The sequence below is a fragment of the Dendrobates tinctorius genome, unplaced genomic scaffold, assembly GCF_039654945.1.
Source record: "Dendrobates tinctorius isolate UK_male_01 unplaced genomic scaffold, ASM3965494v1 ptg000084l, whole genome shotgun sequence".
NCBI lineage: Eukaryota > Metazoa > Chordata > Amphibia > Anura > Dendrobatidae > Dendrobates > Dendrobates tinctorius.
Genome location: NW_027361752.1, coordinates 15,677,016 through 15,697,755, shown reverse-complemented (window position 1 = coordinate 15,697,755; position 20,740 = coordinate 15,677,016). Strand labels below are relative to the sequence as shown.

The window sequence follows — 20,740 nt, the reverse complement described above, 5'->3', positions numbered from 1 at the left end:
ATCTGCAGTAACTTTTCTGATTCGTAAGCCTAGCGTCATCACTGTGGCACGAAGCCAAGAAGATGTGGCACAAGGTCTAGTAATCAAAAGTGGTACCAGGGATGCCAGTAGATAGGAGGTGGTTTGAAACGGCTTTGGTCTGATGGCCACGGACTACTGGATCCAACAAATCTTTTTTGATCATCTCTATTGTACAGCTAAGGAATCCTCTCAATGTAAAAAAGTGGAAAACTAGCAATGAGCGCTGGCTATTCTCTATGGGGAACTTGAGTTGTCTATATATTTTGTGGACGGCTATTGAAGAGGAAATGACTGACTGTGACCTACAATGGTGAAATCAGCTGTTTACTGGGTGTCTTGTGATTGTATATTACTAGCTCTCATACAATGGAGGCTGTAATGAGACCACCAAGGAAAAATGTTTAAACAAAACCAATAATAACTACCAGAATGTCCCAAATTCTGTAGTGTAAATAGTCTGCAAAGACAATAGCGCAAAATAGCGTTTCATCTGGGAAGAAATGCTATGGAAGGGATGAGGAAATTGCTCACATGGTTTAGGTTGTGCATCCACAACCCCAGATAATGCTTGAAAAAGGCTGCCGCAGACCCACAAGAGGATAAACGCGGAGGAAAAAAATGGGTTTAATCATACTCTGACAGATGAAGAGTTGTTGTTGGGTGGAGACAGAAACTTGATCGAGTTTGAATGTTTATAACTACATTCGTACGCCATCAAGTTTGTGGCTCCATCCATCTACGACTCTCCATCTGGCAGCGCAGGATTTAACCCGTTTATTCCTCAGAAGAGTGTCCTAAATAACAGTCCCAAAAAAACAGTGGCAGCCAGAATGCCCAGACAAGGTACCAGCCAAAATATTTACCAAAATACATAATGTATCCCTGAACCGATTTCTTCCTCTACTACTAGGTAAGGACCTTTCTATAATTTAGACTGTAGGCGGCCATACAAGTTGTAGAAAATAAATTACCCATGAAGAGAGCTCAATGTTATGTGGCCTGAAGGGAAAATAAGAATTTACTATATTAGCAAATTTCTGCTCAGGCAGTGCTGTAATATTCTTGGCTATGTGGCGATACAGTACCATTTAATGGAAATTTTCAAGTAGCAACCAGACATGTTAGTCATAAGTGGCTATGGGCATTTTAATATTGAGACATCGCTAATGCTGCACAATTCAGTCATGAGCTTTACCAAGCAGCAACACATCCAGAATACGTAACATGGAGCGGGATTACAATATCTCAACGTATTAGATATTTTAGTTTACAGACGAGTCTGTTTGGACATCACAACGAAGAGCAAGTCCCAAAGAACTCCTGATACTGAAGTGGGGGCGGAGAAATCCTTAACGCCTGCCCGCTGTATTTCACTGTGAAGTATACATTGCTTTGGTTTGGGCAGTATACACCTTTTAAATTTCCTTTTAACTTACAAAATGAGCAAAAAAAGAAGTCCAAGAAATCTACTTACCTATTCCGTGGTGATGGTAAAGCATCGATGTGACACCATCAAAACGAAAACCGTCAAAACCATATTCATCAATCCACCATCGCAAATTGGAGAGCAAGAATCTTAACACCTCCCAGCTTTAAGAAAAAATGTACATATATTTTAGAATTTGTTTGGTTGCACAATAAGGAAGTTTTAGATTAGTTTTTAAACTGTACCCAAAAGAAAAATATTTGCCATACAAAGGTGTTATTTCTTCCAGAATATTTTTACAATAGAAAATAATAAATGTACCGTATACACATTATATGGAACCTCAGTTTCTGCCAACTCTTGCCTAACATATATGGCCAGCTTAAAATTCAGAACAGCAATCACTGCGAACATCTAAAAGTTGTTAAAACAATGGATGCGATGCCAACAAAATGTATTTTATAGGCATAAGTGTAGAAATAAACTCAGAAAAATGTGCATAAAATGAATATTACAATTTTATACATTAAAAAGGAACCTGTCAGCATGATTTCCCCCCTCTCCAAATCTATTTATTACGTGCATGGAACTCTTTTCATAGACATGGCCAGTTCATTCCACCTCCTCCATTACTGACATTACTGAGAAAACGGCATTTGAATTGATATGCGAATGAGGCTAAAGAGCTACTGGTAGATCTGAAGCCTGCATCACTCCAGCTCTGTTCTCTGCTCGGCACCGCATCCTCCTACTTGACTGACTGTCTCTATGTTGTGAGACTTCACACACACACACACACACAAAAAAAAAAAAAGTCTAGCAAAGAGGAGGCGGTGCTGTTCAGGAAATAGAGCTGGACTGGCAGAGGCTACAGATCTACTATAGCCCTTCTGCCTCATTTGCACATCAATTCAAATTCCAATTTCTCAACAATAGAAGAACAGACTGCTCCTGTAAAGGTATTGCTGGATTTCTCATTGAATGAGCTACATTTGCATATAAATAGTTTGGTGTGTGAAATCATACTGACAGATTCCTTATAATAGCATATCAACAGGATGTGCCCTGGAGTGTTTAACACTTCTTGGACCCTCACTATTTAGCAGGAGAGGGTTTTGGGACACATGATCATTAATTCAGAATGGCCGCTTTACCCACTGAAAACAATGGAGACTCTGCTTCGCTCGTATATGGGTCTGTTCAGTTAGGTACATGGCTGAAGAGGAAAGGGCTGATCAACAAACTCATCCAAGGTGACCACCCTCATCTTCCAGTATACATATTCTTTTTCCTACAGTCAAAAGGTGTAACCTAGTACAACTTAGATAGCGGATAGCCAAATAATCGTTTGGCAGATTTCTTACTTGAATAGTGGTGTTCAGAAAGCACCATGCTTCAAATACCATAAAGATACATAAACGGTAAATGAGAGGACCAAGCAAAATCCAAGAAAAAAACAAGTGATTTTATCATCCTATTATGATCAACTTTCTTTATCATGGCATCACAAATACAGAAACAGTAGTCAAGCAGACAGAGAACCAGATCTATACTAAAAGGTCAAAACATGGCTGCAGTTTCTAGATTCACGGATGCCATTTTAAATAACGCGGCTCAGTGGTTACCCTTGTAGTGCTGTGGTCCTGGGTTCAAATCCCACCAAGTGCTTGAGTGGGCTTCCTTTGGGTTCTCCGGTTTCCTACCACACTCCATAGACCTACTCATAGGGAATTCAGATTGTGAGCCCTAATGTGAACTGCGATAATGTATGTAAAGCGCTGTGGGATAGGAGAATGCCAAATAACTATATACGGTAAGTATATTTTTCATACACCTGGACCGAAAATTGTAGATTTGTTTTCAAGATAAATGAGCTCCTAATGTATCTTTCAAACATATGATAACAGGACAGCTATTTGGAAAATGTATGCCCATTAATGTTTAGGGCCATGTCAGTATGTGCGATGGGAGAATTTGCAGCCATGAATGCAAACAGAAAATAACAAATTTGACAAATATACCTGTACCTTCAGACAACTTGGTCTCATTTGCCAATTTACTAAATATAGATGATCGTGAAGCCGAAGGAATTTAGACAGACTCATCGGGGGAAGTGATGATAATGTATGTAAAGCAATGCAAAATATTATTGTGCCAAATAAGCAAAGCATGATATAGTTGATCACTATAGGATGCTGAAGTCACTTACTTGGCCATCTCACTTCAGATACAGGAAGGCGCCGCTCGGCCAAGCGATATCTAGTCTATGAGAGAATGGCAGCACGACTCTTCCAGCTACAGCTTAAATGCCAACAGAACGAATGGCTCAACCGATGGAAATCCAACAGGCAGCATCCAACTTTCTCCTCCAACATCAAGAGAAAGTCAGAAGGCCTTCATACAGTCACTCTCTCCTGACTTTAGTCTAAGGTGTTTGGGGGTATTAACCCTCCATGGCAGAGGTAATTGCCCTGTAGCCCATGACAAAATAGTCAACCTTTGACCGGCAAAATTCTGTAGGAAAGCACCGTCAATGTGCACAACAGTTTTGGGCCCAAAGGCCATATTGCCATACTGAACCAATCCCAAGGGCCGTGAATGTTTTTTCTAAAGGAGTACTGACAAGAATACATCACAAGAACCACCATCAGTACAACTATGTGTTTAGTTTTTATGGATGTTCCCCCTCCCCCCTTTAGACAGCAATTGTTTGCTATCCTTGACTAACTTAACTTCTCCATTTTTCTCCTAACCGGAGTTTAATTAATGTTCATTCTGGCATTTCCAACCTTGACAGATTCTCTGAGGTTTTCACTTTCATTTCCCAAATGTCATAGTACTTTGTGAGGTGCTCTGTGAAACGTGTGGGCATATTGTTGCTTGAAAGATGCTTCTTATAAAACAATTACTTTTTTTTTTTTTTTTTTATAATTTAAGTGTTTCGCCAATCGACACGTAGCACCATATTGCCATGGGCTTAATACTGGAGATAACCATTTAAAGTGGGGAAGTTAAAAGGTAAATCTTGAACAGGCTGTGCATTGCAAAAAAAAAGAGAAAGGAATATTATGTTTTATACAGTGATAATCTGTTTGCAAAATCTGTTCCCCACCAGCGATTAGCTTCTCTTTCCTAGAATATTAATTAATAAGACGCTAAAAGGCAAGGTGACATTCAGTCTAATAGAAGTGCCGTAGCTATAACGTGACAATGCAATAGTTTGTGCTCATAGTGGGTAATATAATTCCCGGCTGACAGATTCCTCGCTGTCTACAAATCGGAATATTTAGCATTTCTACAACAGAAATCTGGTACATTATTAGTACATAGATGAAAATTCCACACGGTTTACAGTCACATTATGAATTTACCAACCTAGTTTGTAGATAGTAAGAAAATAAAGTTTGCAAATAGATAAAGTGTTGCAGAAAAAGTGACCAATATGGAAAACAAAAGATGGATGTGCTCAAGTCATTCACTCTCACTAAAAACTGGAGAAAATAAGTTGGGTTCAAAAGAATTGAGCAACAGAGGAAGATGCGGGTGGATGACAAGTGTAAGTACGGTTGTCTGGGAACATCCTGGATCATTCCTCGTCGTCCACTTCCTGCGGCGCTTCCTGTGGCGCCGACGAGCGACGCGTGGAGCCGGGCGGGAGGACGCAGGATCGCCGCGTCTGACAGGTGAGTAGCGATCCCCGTCCCCAGCGATGTCGCTGGTGAGATCTGCCTGTGTAGCAGCTCACTAGCGACCACCTAGCGATGCACCAGCGATCCTGACTGCGTCATATCTCTGGTCGGGATCGCTGGTCCATCGCTAGGTGTAACGGTACCCTAAGACACTGAAGATCTACCTTAGGATAGGACATAGATATCAGATCAATAGGAAAATGTGGAAGATGGAAGTTGACAGTATGTAGGATAAAGTGAAAATAGCACAGCTCCATTAGCTACGTAGTGGCCATTGTTGGGGACTGCAGCTCAACTTCTACTGAAGTAAAATGTGACGTAAAATGCAACATCTGAGAAAAGCCACAACGCATCGCAAGGCACTATGGTGGTCCAGAAACAGCTACAATTATTAGCTAAGAGATGTGCCAGTCCAAAAGTTGGCATTAAATATACTTCTACTGTGCATAGGCAGAAATGAATCAGGTGTGGGTGGTGTTATATAGAGCTCATCATTCAAAAAACTGTTCGATCTGCAGCAGAGAAAACAGCGATTCGGTCCTATGTCCCGATTGGTTTGGACTTCTTTAAATAGTTTACTCAAGATTCTGTTTTACATCCTATGATTAAAGGTGCCAGGGTGTGCCAGAAACGGGTCAGATTTTAACATGCAAATTGGATTCCAAGGGTTTATGTATTTTCAATAAAGTCTGAATTTTTGTTTAATCACTGGATGACAGTGCCGCATTCCTCCTCGTTCTTTATCTATAGTTTCCTGCCACCTCACAATATTCATTCTTAGTGTCGGAGAGCAAGCTCCGCTCTGAGGATAGGTTCACAGGACCATATTTAAAAAAAAAAAAATAATAATAATAATTGGGTGTTTTAACCAGAAACCTTACTTTTTTTTATCACTTGCCATCCATATAGAATCTTTTTTTTCAGCAGCTTTTAATCATTTACAAGACCAATTACAGTTTCCCATGTTAAAGAATTGTAGTGTATCCACAGAAAATAAACGTAATGCACATGGCCCCCGATTTTTTTTTGCACATCCATAGACTTCAATGCGTGATTCATCCAATTTGTGGAAGAAACTAGTGCTTGCGGCAATTTTTTTTCACTCATATTTGGTCAATGGAAAAAAAAAAAAAACAAAACACTCATCAGCACTGGCTTACTGAATATCACTGGTCTGAGTGTGTTTTTTTTTTTTTTTTATTAAAAACAGACAGCACTCAAGCCAAAAATATGGTCATGTGAACAAGCCCTGAAGCCGTCCAGGTCGTTAGACTTGGACAGCTTCAGTGTCCAACCACTACTGCCATGCTGCAGACAGTCACCGGTCTGACCCATCAATCTTCCATAGTGTCCCTTCCTTTGGAAAGCAGGAAGCTGGGAAGCAGAGGAGCAGTGTGCTAAGGAGGATGAGCGCACCCATTAAATCTAGCACAACTATGAAATTGCGGTGTCAGCCTAGCCCAAAACTGGTAATCATTCTGTGAACAGAGCAATTTTTTTTTTTTTTTAAACCAGTTATTTTTATTTAGGTTTCAAAAGATTTTAAATAATAAACAGTGGATATCAATATACATGTAAAAATTCACATATCTTGTAATAATACAATCAAAGCTATCCCCCCCTCCCCCAATACTCCTTATGCCGGGTATACTTGAGAGTCTTAGCAATCATATCACCGCCATCCAGGCGGACCATATTTTTTCGAAAGTTCTTTCACCATGCCTTCACCTGTAAATGCTTTCCTCTAAATGCATTACCGTACGTGTCTGAGCAATAAATTCCCTCCTAGTGGGGGGTTCCGAATCCTTACATTTTCGTGCTATTAGTTTGTGTGCCACATACAGCAACCTCGCTATTGCCACTTTGTAATGTTCTGAGACAGGTATCCCATCCACCTCCCCCAAAACACACAGCACTGGATTCCTGTCGAGCGTACATGCATAAGCTCTCTCAATTTTGTTGATAACGACCAGCCAGTATGCCACCAGCCGCGGACACGACCATAACATATGTAACAGTCCGGCCTGGTCTGTGCCACATCTAGGGAAGCTAGAGTCTCCCCTCAAGCCCGCCTTGAATAGGACCAGCGGTGTTTTGTATGTTCTATGTATTACATATAATTGGGAGAGCCGTGCCTGCTCGCTTAGAGATCTTCGGGACATATTCAAGAATAGCCTCCCATTGTTCTGTTGTGAGGGTACCCACCTCCCTCTCCCATTTACTCTTTGCAGTGGGTGATTGTCCCCCAGATAGGAGTGTAGTAGATCATCATATATGCTCGATATAACTCCCCTCGTCCCTCCCTTCATACACAAAGTCTAGTACAATGTCGCCCTGAACCGTCATGGCTCCCAATCTACACTGTGCCCTCCAAGCATGTCGAAGCATATAGTATTGAAACCCCCATACCGGAGGCAAATCAAATTCCTCTCTCAATGTCTCAAAGGTCTTCAGGTCCGTTCCACTCTGCAGCTGGCACACATATCTCACTCCTTTCGCCTTCCAATTGCCCATTTGACACAGTTTATTAAGTTCCGGCAGATGCTCATTGTCCCACACCGGTGAGTACCTAGTCAGCTCATCCACCACTCTGATCCTTTTAGTGGTGTCCCATACCTTCTGAATCATGCCTATGGTAGGATATGGTGCTCCCAGTTTCTTAAAGGTACCATCCTCTAGACCCTGGATAAGTGGGCGTCTCCTCGTCACATATACCAGCACCCGGTGAGCTGCTCCTCCACAATCGAGCTCTCTCCATCCCCTGACATGCTGGCCCTGTACTGCCAAGAAATAGACCCATGGATTTGGTGCGGCCAGTCCTCCCTCTTCCTTTCCTTTTTGCAGAGTTCCAAATTTAATCCGTGCCTGCTTCTTGCCCCATATCAAGGATCTGAAGATAGAATCAATGCCCCGAAACCGGTTTTTTGGTAGCCATATCGGCGAATTGTGCAAAACGTACATTAGTTGTGGCATAAGAACCATCTTAATCAGGTTAGTTCTACCCGTTACCATTAAAGCCAATTTGCACCATGCACCTATTTTCCCTTTAAATTTCTCTAGCAGAGGAACCAAACTCAGACCCGTGAATCGGGACAGTGGAAGAGCTACCCATATCACTAGGTATTTAAACTATGAAACTAGCTGGAGTTGTTTCCCCCTCTCATCTATCTCCTCCGCTTCTATTGCTCTATCCACAGCCATGACATAAGACTTTTGTCAATTTATCTCCAGTCCCGAAATGCTCCCAAATTGTTTAATTACATCCATCGCGCACCCCAGTGTCTCTCCTGCACTTTCCAAAAACAACAGGATGTCGTCGGCATACAATGATATTTTTTCTTCCAGCTTCCCAAATTTAAATCCGACCACTCCCCTCTCAGCTCTGATCTTGGCCGCCAGGGGCTCCACTGCCACCGCGAACAATAGCGGGGACAGCGGACACCCCTGCCTTGTGCCCCTATGCAAGTCAAACATCTCGGACTGTTCTCCATTCACCTTAACTACCGCCTTTGGGGATGAGTACAATAACTTCACCCAGGCCATGAACGCGGGGCCGAATCCCATCAGTTCCATGATTTTCCATAAGTATTGCCATTCCACGCTATCAAATGCTTTCCTAGCGTCCAATGACATCACTATTCTGCCACCATTATCAGCAGGCAGTTGCATATTAAGAAATAATCTTCTTAAGTTAACAGCAGCGGTTAGGCATAAAGCCCGACTGGTCCTCGTGTATAATGGTATGCGCAACCCCAGTGAGCCGGGTGGCCAGGATCTTAGCGAGTATTTTGACATCCGTTGTCAACAACGAAATGGGCCTGTACGACTCTGCATCCATGGGATCTTTTCCCTCCTTCGGCAGAACTACTATCACCGCTTCCTCCATTGATCTCGGCAGTGCCCCAGTCACTAAAGCCTCATCAAACACAGATTTCAATTTCGGAGCCAGCAGTTCCACTAACTCCCTGTACACCTCCCCAGGTAGACCATCAGCTCCCGGTGATTTGTTATTGGGCATAGACAGTATTGCACATTCCACCTCCTCCACATTCACAGGTTCTTCCAACCTCAACCTATCTTCCTCAGACAATTTAGGTAGTGAAATGCCTTCCAAAAATTTCTCCACATCCCCCTTCGTGTCCCGTGCTCTCGAAGTGTACAGTGCCATGTAATATGCCTTGAAGACCTCCAGTATGTCCTTTGTGTCTGTCAGAGTCGCCCCTGTTTGATCTCTCAGTTTATACACCCTGGAAGACTCCCTTTGTGCCGCAGATATCACCGCCAACAAGTGACCCACTCTCTCTCCTTCTTCAAAGAATTGGGCTTGCTGAAATGCCCTTTTCCTCTCAGCTTGCATCATGTGCAGTTTATCAACTGCCTCCTGAGCCAATTTTAGTCTATTGTGAGCTTCACTCGTTGGCGCCAAAATCATGTCTGCCTCCGCTCTTGTCAGGGCATCCTTTATTTGTTGATCTGCCAATTTAGTTTTGGTCTTACACCTCGCAATCTCACTTATAAAAAGTCCCCTCGTAAACGCCTTCATGGCATCCCATACCGTTGTGGCCTCAGTACTCCCTTCGTTCATTTGGAAGAAGTGCTCTAGCTCTTTGGTTATGCCACCCATGTCCACCACTTTAAGCCACGTCGGGTGAAGACGCCAACCTCCCCTCTGACCCTGAGCAGATCTCACCAGAAGCGTGACCACCATAGGACCATGATCCGAGAGAGTCCTCTGTAGGTATTCCACCTCCCCCACCATCCCCTCCATAGCGGTATCCCCCAAAGCCAGGTCTATCCTCGACAGTGTTCCATGTGTTGCCGAATGACATGAAAAAGTCCTCTTATCCTCATTTCGCACTCTCCACAGATCTACCAGCCCAAGTTCCCCTACATACTTGCCAAAGGCAGTCATCCTGTCCTGTCCAGCTTCCGTACCTGCCGGTCTTACTTTATCCCAATAATCATTCATAGTGTTGTTAACATCTCCCATAATCAACAACGGAGTCTCCCCCCATCTGCCCGTCAGCTCCAGTACTGCTTGTAGTTTCTTTTTAGAGTAAGGTGGAGGGATATATAAAGCCACTAAAATCATTTTGTGTCCGAACAATCTGCAAGCAATCCATACATACTGCCCTTCACTGTCTACATGCACTTCCAGCTCTTCATAATGTGTGTTTTTGTGTATTAGGACTGACACCCCCCTGGAGAAATTAATCCCTTTAACATCCCCCCAAGCCTGTTTTCAGCTTCATGACAAGGCCAAATTTTACAATTCAAGACTATTTTTCGTGAGATACTGATGGTGGTAAAAATGTATTCAATATAACTTGAAAAAAAATGGAAATTTGGATGAGAGAGGGTGGCAGGGAGGAAGGCAGGGATGGATGGATGAGAGAGGCAGGTTTGTTGGATGATGGAGGGATGAGGGATGGATAGATGCACATAGCACATCATACTCACCTATGTAGAAGCCTTTTCACTCCTGGTTCGTCCAATCAGCTGAGTCGTTCCCCTGCTGCTTAGCACTGAGTGCTGTATGGGGAGGTTGGGGCAGGAGACAGGTTCCGGCAAAGACTAGAGGTGGCGTCTGTTCTCCAGAAACAGGAGAGAGCTGCTCAGTTGACCAGGTGTGCTATGTAGGACACCATGCAGAATGTGGACAGGGAGTATGTTATAAACCGTCAGCATTTTGCAGGCAGCCTAGATACATACACAAATTATACAAAAAGCCCGGAAAATGTATTTTTCATCCTGCTGTTAATTTTATAGCCATACTTTGTTACGTTCCATTACTACAACAGCACACTTTCAAATTTAATTGATAAAGATCCTATGGATTTTCTAAAGTAAAATTGCAGGAGGCTATTGTCGATGGTGTGAATTGCAGGTATTTTAATAAACAGAAACCCAGCATGGAGGGCTCTCCTGCTCTGTTGAGTAGATTACTTTTAAATTCAAACGGGATTATCATTTGAGTGAATTCTCATTGTCAGTCTGATTGCCAATGGCCAAATATAAGTGAATGATGTGTAATCCTGATTAAATTTATAAAAGAGAAGGTTTACTAAGAAAAAGAAAAACCACAAAACAGACAGTTCACTTTACTGAATGGAAAAATACAAATACAGACTGTAATAAGGTATCCTGGATCCAATAGAATAAACCTCTAAGGCCTCACTCACACTGGTGTTAAATACGGAGGAGTCCAATGTGATTAAACATCGCAATGCACTCTGACCAATGTTATTAAAATGAGTCAGTGCTTATCTACAATTTTTTTTCACAGCTCGGTTCTAATCGAACAAAGTAATCGCAGCATGCTGCGATTGACTGTATATATCGGACGAGACATAAAATGATGTAGGGTCCTCCCTATTTTTGATAACCAGCAAAGGTAGAGCAGACAGCTGTAGGCATATATGGGAGAGAGGCATTGGGAGAGAGGCGCACGGAGAGGGAGAGTGAGATGTACAGTATGTGGGAGGGAGTGCGTGAGATCTATGTGGGAGGGAGAGCGTGAGATCTATGTGGGAGGGAGAGCGTGAGATCTATGTGGGAGGGAGAGCGTGAGATCTATGTGGGAGGGAGAGCGTGAGATCTATGTGGGAGGGAGAGCGTGAGATCTATGTGGGAGGGAGAGCGTGAGATCTATGTGGGAGGGAGAGCGTGAGATCTATGTGGGAGGGAGAGCGTGAGATCTATGTGGGAGGGAGAGCGTGAGATCTATGTGGGAGGGAGAGCGTGAGATCTATGTGGGAGGGAGAGCGTGAGATCTATGTAGGAGGGAGAGCGTGAGATCTATGTGGGAGGGAGAGCGTGAGATGTGAGATCTCTGTTGGTGGGATAGAGTGATGGATAGGGAAAGAGATAAAGGGAGTGTGAGAGACAAAGAAATGGCATGCGCACTACGGAATGGAGCCCATCCAGCAGTGTCCAGAGCCGAGATTTTAGAAAGAGTCTGACGTGACATCACAGGAAGTCAGGAGATTCTCAGCCAGTTATCAGGTGACCATAAGAGCAGCTCAGGTTATAGCAGGATTTGCAAATGCAAGGTATTTGGTAGTTATCTATGGCCAGTAGTTCAAATAAAAGGGACTTTTGAAATAGTGGCCATCTCGGGGGGGTGGTTTGTACACTTCCGAACACAAATCAAACTAGACGTGTCCAGCCTCGCTCAAACTCATATTGAGCGAGGCCGTGTTAGTCTAGCTGGCACTTGATCTCATGTAGGCAAATTGCATACTTGCGATCATGTGCTCGCAGCTCCCGGAGAAGACACCAGAGGATCCTTACAGCGTGCAGTGTGTGCAATGTGAGGTTTCACAAGTCTGCAGTCACAAAGTACAGAGAAACGGCAGACTTGAGCCCTAATGCCGGACAACCCGTACACGTGTGGTGGTGTGGTGCAGATAGGACTTGTACCTAGAATATATTAAACATGCCGCTTTGCAATGTGTGATTATGTACATATATTGTTTCAGTGCCAAGAAGCGGAATTAGACTACAGGCCTGGTGGGATGCAGACACTGTTTTGCTTCGCGAAAAACACACAGCTTTGTGGAATTATAATGAGCTGTCCACAGACACAAAGCATAAGGGAGGGAGAAAAAAAAAAAAAAAGGAGCAATCAATATTTTAGCACATTATAAATTATCTTTGTGCCATAGAATTTAGATGATGAATCAGCCGGCTATCAGCTATAAAGCCATCACTTATTAGTCCTCTGATTTACTGTGTATTAATAAGTCGACAACTTTGATTCTCTGGAACATATTAACAAAGCCACTGAAGACATTATGTAGCTATGCTAAAAATCCATAAGCAATTTCTACATTCATCTGATTTGCCAATACGGAATTAGCTGAAAGAGATAAAAAGGGTGGAAAGAACGGAAGATCCAATGGAAAGTCTACAAAACGGAGTGACTTCTAATAGATCAGTGCTGTAACAAATGCATATCACGTCGCTTAAACTGAGCACATCTAGTTGGGGGTTAAGGAGTTATTAGCTTTAATATTCTAATATTTAATAAATATTTAAACAAAAATATAAAGAATTGGGCAATAATCGTTTCGCCCGCTGGAGATGTCACAAGTGCAGTTGTTGATAACCAGGTTTACCGCCCTTAAAGAGAACCTAAAGACAGGTCTGTTTTCAGAAATACTTGTTCTCCACACAAAAAAAGAATGACCTAGATTTTTTTTTTTTTTCTTTTTTAGAACTCTTGTGTTATTCCTACTGGAAATTTATGAATAAATGTATCTCTGGATATCAGAGGGGCATATCTGCGAATAGTTTGACGATGGCAGCAATGATTGGACAGGGTTACAATGTACACGGACACCAACTGGTAACATTTAGATAGCAATACAATCATACAATTAACAAAATCAACAGAAGAACAACATAAAATAGAACTAAAGAAAATCCCCCCTCAAGAATTGCTATATCATCGGAATGCAAGGATTTTCTGAAACAGTCATGAGGAGGGGGCTGACAAATTATACCCAATGGAGTCAGCAGCCTCAGGATCTGGGGGAGTTTTCTGGAGTGGATATGGAACTTCACTGCTGAATTGTCAAAAAGTGCTGGTTTGTTTTGTTGTTGTTTTTTTTGTGTAATACAGACCAGACGTTTTGAAGATACAGTGGGGGAAATAAGTATTTGATCACTTGCTGATTTTGGAAGTTAGCTCACTGACAAAGACATGAACAGTCTATAATTTTAAGGGTAGGTTAATTTTAACATCGAGAGATAGAATATCAAAAACAAAATCCAGAAAGTCACATTGTATACATTATATAAATTTATTTGAATTTTGCTGTGATTAATAAGTATTTGATCCCCTACAAACCATTAAGAGTTCTGGCTCCTACAGACCAGTTAAGTTTCCACAATCAGTGATGGTTTGGGGAGCCATGTCATCTGCTGGTGACACTATTTTATCAAGACCAAAGTCAGCACAGCCGACAATCAGGACATTTTAGTGCACTTCATGCTTCCCTCTGCCGACAAGCTTTCATTCTCCAGCAGGACTTGGCACCTGTCCACACTGCCAAAAGTATACAAACAACAGTATCACTGTGCTTGATTGGCAGCAAACTCGCCTAACATTAACCCCATAGAGAATCTATGGGGTATTGTCAAGAGGAAGATGAGAGACACCAGACCCAACGATGCAGACGAGCTGAAGGCTGCTATCAAAGCAACCTGGGCTTCCATAACACCTCAAAGAAAACCAAAAACAAATATCCTAAAATAAAAAAGTAAAAAATAAATTGCATGAAGGTAGTAATAATAATAAGGGTATTTAGTAAACATAATTTTGATCAAAAGAATGTACGAGCCATCCCGCCACCTCAGCAGTGCCACAGGCGAATCGCCTCCATGCCACGCCGCATTGATGCAGTAATTGATGCATAATGAGCCCCGACCAAGTACTGAGTGCATTTACTGAATATACATTTCAGTAGGCCAACATTTCGGAATTTAAAATAATTTTTCAAGCTGGTGTTATAAAGTATTCTAATTTACTGAGATAATGACTTTTGGGTTTTCATTGGCTGTAAGCCATAATCATCAACATTAACAGAAATAAACACGTGACATAGATCACTCTGTTTGTAATGACTATATATGAGTTTCACGCTTTGTATTGAAAAACTGAAATAAATTAACTTTTTGATATTCTAATTTTGTGAGAAGCTCCTGTATATATCTGGTAGTATACTACAAATAAAAGCATAGAATAGTGAAGTACACTGATCTATTCCATACAACTGTATTCTGTACAAGACATAATAAAAATATTCAGATTTTTCTTTTATTCAGTGGATGTTGAAACCATTGTATGGCATCCACAGGAGGCACCTGTTTAACATATGCACCATGGTGTATACACTGAACAGAGGCCATTTGATCCTAATTGGTTATTTCCCAAACAAATCCCTAACAAATCAAGTTATCCCAAGGGATAACTTACTGATTGATGAGGAACTGACCACCTGGACCCCCCAGAAATCCTGCAAACAGAACTCTGAAGCTCAGGAGACTGCTGCTCTGTTCATTGTCTATGCAACTGATGGAAAGCGCCGAGCACAGCGCTCAGCAGCTCTATAGATAATGGAGAGTGTACAAGACAGGCATGCACAACTCTATTCAGGACAGGACTGCAGAGCCCCATTCTCAATCTCTCGGGGGGGGGGGGGGGGCTCCGAAGTCAGATCCCCAGTGATCAGTAAGCTATCACCCCCGATCCTATAGGGGAGATGTGTGTCCCTGCGCTTAATGGCAACAGCGATATGAAACCAGAGTATTTTTCCTCCATCACATTAAGTGTTGTGAGGGTATAGTCAAAGTTGCATAATGGGCTGGTTTTATGTGGACATTTTATAGAGCGGGTGGGAGAATGTTCACCTCATCTCCACCTGCAGAGCAGACCGGACCGGTGTGATGTCATAATCATGTGGTCAGTCACATGATGGAAAGAGTCACATGGTCTTGGGTTTAAATAACTGGGCTCTAGATGAAGTCTTTGGTCAGCAATATTGGAGAGAGGATTCTCCAGTGGTTTGTGGCGAAAAGACTGAATCCCTGTTGCCCCAGAGCAGGATGTAACCGCAACGCATGGATTTTGTTACAGCATTTTTGTTTTCCTTGTTGTTATCCCGTTTTTGCACGAAGGGCTGGGTTTACTTTCCACTTCTAGTTGGTTTATGCTGCCTTATAATAAACCAACTGAAGACTGTGACAGTGTTCCTGTTTTTCCTACCTCCGTGTACCACCAAGTGAGTTGACATACCACAAGATCATATATACACACTAATCTTCTAGATCAGGTGTTCAGCCGTGCAGGAGGTCGGACATATAGCTCATAGATCTACTGGAAAAAGCCGCAGAACCCACTATGGAATATGGGGACACAGGCACAGCAGAAAGGACCAATGTCCGCTTCCGACTCGCAGAGTGCTGTCCCGTGCAGTTAGCTATCCTCCCCCAAACTCTACTCTGAGGAGAACCTGCAGGGAAGGAGGCAGAAGACCCACTGTACATCCTTCTGCTCTTTCCCCATTATTGTCCCGTGTACTGTGCGGCTCGTCTCCCTGATGAATGCGCGCCATGCAGGAGGACAGACAGCAGCCAGTGAGTGCTCTCATCAGTCTGATGAGAAAGTTCATCAGCCTCTCTCCCTGCATGATATTTCCCCCCTTTTCAGTTCCTGCACTTGGCTCAGTGCTGAGCCCTCGCCCCGGCTCTGAGTACCAGAATGATTATGGGTGAGACTAGTAGGGGCTAAGTGTCAAACAATATGGTGCCTGAAAGCGCCCCTTTCACCTCCGGACCCTGATGCAGCACCTGCGGTATGTCCGCCCCTGTGTCATTTTGCGATCCCTGTTAAATGTAACAAAGAGATTACCTTAATTTTCAGTTTTAACATCAGTATCCAAGTGTGTGCAGGTGGTAAGTGAAACAAGGCAAGATAGATATGCACAAACAAACATATATACACACACACACATACACAGATTATGTACTGTCTCACAGTCATTTAACAATGAAAGTCTTAAAGGATTTAGATGCTTAAATCTCTCCAGACAGAACCCAAGCACCATAAGAGATGATCTCCTTACCCTTAACACATTTAACATGTAATCTCATTACCTGTGCTCGGCTTGACTCGGATGCAATTACTAAAAAATACATTACTGTGTTCAGTTGAACAAAACAAAACAAACTGTTGACAACTTAAACTCTACACTGAGCTCATTACTCATGACAGATATGGAAAAATGGAATTAAAAGATTGCGATCAGTCATGCCCAATTTCAAAGGATGCTGTCAGATATGTATTTGAACTTTCAGAAAAGTGAACTTTGCAGTAGCTTGATTTATGCTTAAAGAGAACCTGTCACCAGCTTTCCTCTTAATAAACAGAGAAATGCCTGGGTGCTCAAGAATACCGCTTTAAAAAGAAAAATAAGAGTAATAATAATAATAATAATAATAATAATAAAAATAATTAGGGTACCACTGGTAGGGACATGGCAATTAGTGTGACTTTCCACTGGTCAAGGTCCATGCTTAAAAAAAAAAAATCTCCATTTTCAAAGAGTGAACTAGTTGAAAGTAATTATTAGTTATTATTCAGAACCAATCCGTTACTAACCACGCACATTTACAGGTTTTTTTTTTCATGCATGCAATTTTAACTATAACTTCTTTTTTTTTTAGCTTGCTTACTCAAATAATTTTTCCCTCTTAATATCAGTAAAAATGGATATAAAAACATTAGGGGAAAAGGGATTAGCTTCACTACTGATATCGGCAGTTTCTTGGTCCCATTCACTGACTTATGGGATTTTTGAAAATAGCCCAGTGCACGTCCTTTGTCACCATCACGCAGTTCTGTTGCTGAGCTCTGAACACTTTGGCATTTGAACGGCAGCTCTATGGATGGTTCTTCACATGACATCCCATGAGGGCCAAGAAAACCAAGAGACTGCACCACTCTTAAACAGCTCCATAGAGCGCCTCAAACCACTGTAGATCTCTTCCAAGAGCCTAGGACCAATATCGGAAAGCCAAGATTCTCGGCCGTAAAGGTACTGTCACACTTAGCGATGCACCAGCAATCCCTGGTGCATCGCTAAGTGGTCACTAATGAGCTGCCACACAGGCAGATCTCACCAGCGACCTAGCAGTGGTCGGAGGTCGCTACTTACCTGTCAGACAAGGCGATCTTGACGTCCTCCCGCTCGGCTCCACGCGTCGCTCGTCGGCGCCACAGGAAGCCCAGCAGGAAGCTGACGACGAGAAATGGCCCAGGCCGGTCTTGCGCGATCAACGATAACCAGTGGTGGAGCGGTCGGAGGTAAGTATCAGACATAGCGATATCGCTAGCAATATCGCTGCTACGTCACAAAAACCAGGGTCGTTATAGCGATATTGCTAAGTGTGATAGGCCCTTTATGAACCTGGCAGACAGCTGAGCCCTCGCTATCAACCTCTGCTACTCTGTGGAACGGCAGAGACAGTACCCGGCACATCTGTAGTCACAGCTGCGTCTGCTGAATGCCACCACACAGTGTGTCTGATGCCGTCTGTACCTAATGGATAGGATCTCCAAGCAACAAGGTAGGATGGGAGAAGAGCTGCATGGCGGGAGTTAAGAACTATGAGGGACGTTGTACTGTATATTGGGAGGCTGTGAGGTTATTATGCATTTAGGTGTGATGTGAAGCCATAATTCTGAATGTAAGGGAGCTGTGGGGCCATCATGCTAGATGTAGGGGGGATGATGGGCCATCTTCTGTATACACGGTGTGGGTGTGAGGTCATCATACTGTATATTGGGGTAGAATCATTTCACATGTTTGCGAGCTATGGAACATTATTCTGTAAGCAGGGGAAATGTGGAGCCGTTACCCTGTATGTAGGGGAGCTGGGGGGCCATCACGTTGTATATAGAGAGCTGTTTGGGGCATTATAGTGTATGAAGACTAGCTGTGCAGCCATCATACTGTATATAGAGAGCTGTGGGGTCATCATGTTGTATATAGAGAGCTGTTGGGAGCATTATACTGTATGAAGACGAGCTGTAGGGTCATAATAGTGTATATAGGGAGCTGAGGGGTCATAGCACACTAGAAAATGCAATTGAACACCTAATATTTGTAGGGCATAGTGACGTAGCAGCTACACAAAGTAAATTTTGTACACATTACTTCTGTTGTGTCGTGTAGCCCCAGCCTAATTCCTTTACAGTGTCCATCGTCGCCTTAAAACACATTTTTAGGAAGGGTTATCACATCAAATCACTGATGCAACTTTTCTCAGATCCTCCCATTTTACATTTATCCTCAGCACCTGGTCTCTCAATAGTTTTCCATATGTCCTGTCTGAAATGCAAAGTGCAGGGTAATATATTGGTGGTATGTACATTATAATTATTAATTATCACAAAGGTGACATTACGTTAACGTGGCTTCCTACACACAAAGACAAAACCAACGTGGCCAAGGGGGAGATTGAGGAATCATTTTACAGCAAAATAACTTACTTTGAATAATCAAAAAGTCTGCTGTCCCAGAGGTCATGGTTTCCTCTAGGCCCATCATGGAAGAAGCAGGAGTTTGTGCCGTCAAACTGGTTGAGACCGTCTTCGCTGTTCTTTGACGCATGGCTATGTACAACATCAAGTAAAACCTGGATTCCCATGGAATGGGCAACGTCTACAAGCTCTTTTAGATCATCTGGGGTTCCATACCGACTATAAAAGGAGAAGGAACATTAGTCAATGAGCTGAGAGCGTTTTCTACAAAGAATTTAGTAGATGTACTGAAATATGCAGGATAATGGGACTCACTAACACTGAAGAGTTCTAATGAAGGAGAAGTACAGTTCTAGAAAAGGCTAAAATAAAACCCTTGTAATAGAATCCTGCTTACTGGGGTTGTTCGCTCTAAACATACAAGTATGCAGTCACTTTACACGACTGCAGACTTGAAACATAGAAAAGCACAGTAAAACAAATGTATAAAAATACTCTGTTGTAAAGAAGTAGCAGTAAACAGCAAGGGCTAGTAAAAAGAAGATAAAAAAACAGGGTATTTGGTTGATACTTTTTTGCAAATACTATACACATCACCAGGTTTTTAAATACATCAGTTAGGGACTGCTCTGATATGGCGGTGACCTTGACGTTTGGTACAGCGGCTTAGTATACATTTTTTGCAAAAAAAAACGTATCAACCAAATACCCTGTATTTTATCATCTTTTTCCTAGCACTTGCTGTTTACTGCTACTTCTTTACAACAGAGGATTTTTATACGTTTGTGTTACTGTGCTTTTCTATGTTTCAGTCTTTTGGTGGTGTGAACACTGTCCTACAGACTTGTTCACTGTGCATGGCCCATGTATTTGTATTTAATTGGCTTCTTTTTTTTGCAAGATTAGGGAGGTTTTCCACCCCTCCCTTGTGGGCCATGTACATAAAGGCCATCTTATGCAGCGTGTCCACATTGGACATTACCTGTCTCAATCCTGCTCATATAGGTACTATACACATGACCAGGTTTTTAAATACATCAGTTAGGGACAGCTCCGATATGTGGGTTACCTTGACGTTTGGTAGAGCGGCTTAGTATACATTTTTTGCAAAAAAACGTATCAACCAAATACCCTGCTTTTTATCATCTTTTTACTACCACTTGCTGTTTACTGCTACTTCTTTACAACAGAGGATTTTTTGTTTCAGTCTTTTGGTGGTGTTAACACTGTCCTACAGACTTGTTCACTGTGTGCATGGCCCATGTGTTTGTATATGACTGCAGACTTGTGAATCTTCGCATAGTGCGCACTGTGAGGATTCTCCGGAGCCGGGCAGCCATGTGATTTGCATACTTCCAGTCACATTCCAACTAGACTGTTTCCGGCCTTGCTCAATACACTTGCATTGTGTGAGGTCGCGTCCATCTCGTGGCTGGAAGTATGCCTATCGCATATGCGATGTGAGGAGTCACAAGTCTGCAGGCACAGAGTGACTCCAGAACGGACCACCCTTATAACATCTAACAAATGTGGCAAGATGTTCATGGAATACAA

At 42.5% G+C, this 20,740-nt stretch overlaps 1 protein-coding gene across 2 annotated transcripts in view; it reads right to left on the bottom strand.

The window, feature by feature from the left end:
• Positions 1–20,740, bottom strand: part of GBE1 (1,4-alpha-glucan branching enzyme 1) — a 237,574-nt gene that overhangs the window by 75,621 nt on the left and 141,213 nt on the right. For both annotated transcript variants that reach the window (XM_073584450.1, XM_073584449.1), the window contains exons 8-9: positions 19,196–19,405; positions 1,496–1,611 (exon numbers count right to left, since the gene is read on the bottom strand). In XM_073584450.1, the coding sequence (XP_073440551.1) occupies positions 1,496–1,611; positions 19,196–19,405 (326 nt within the window). The remainder of the gene's footprint in view (positions 1–1,495; positions 1,612–19,195; positions 19,406–20,740) is intronic.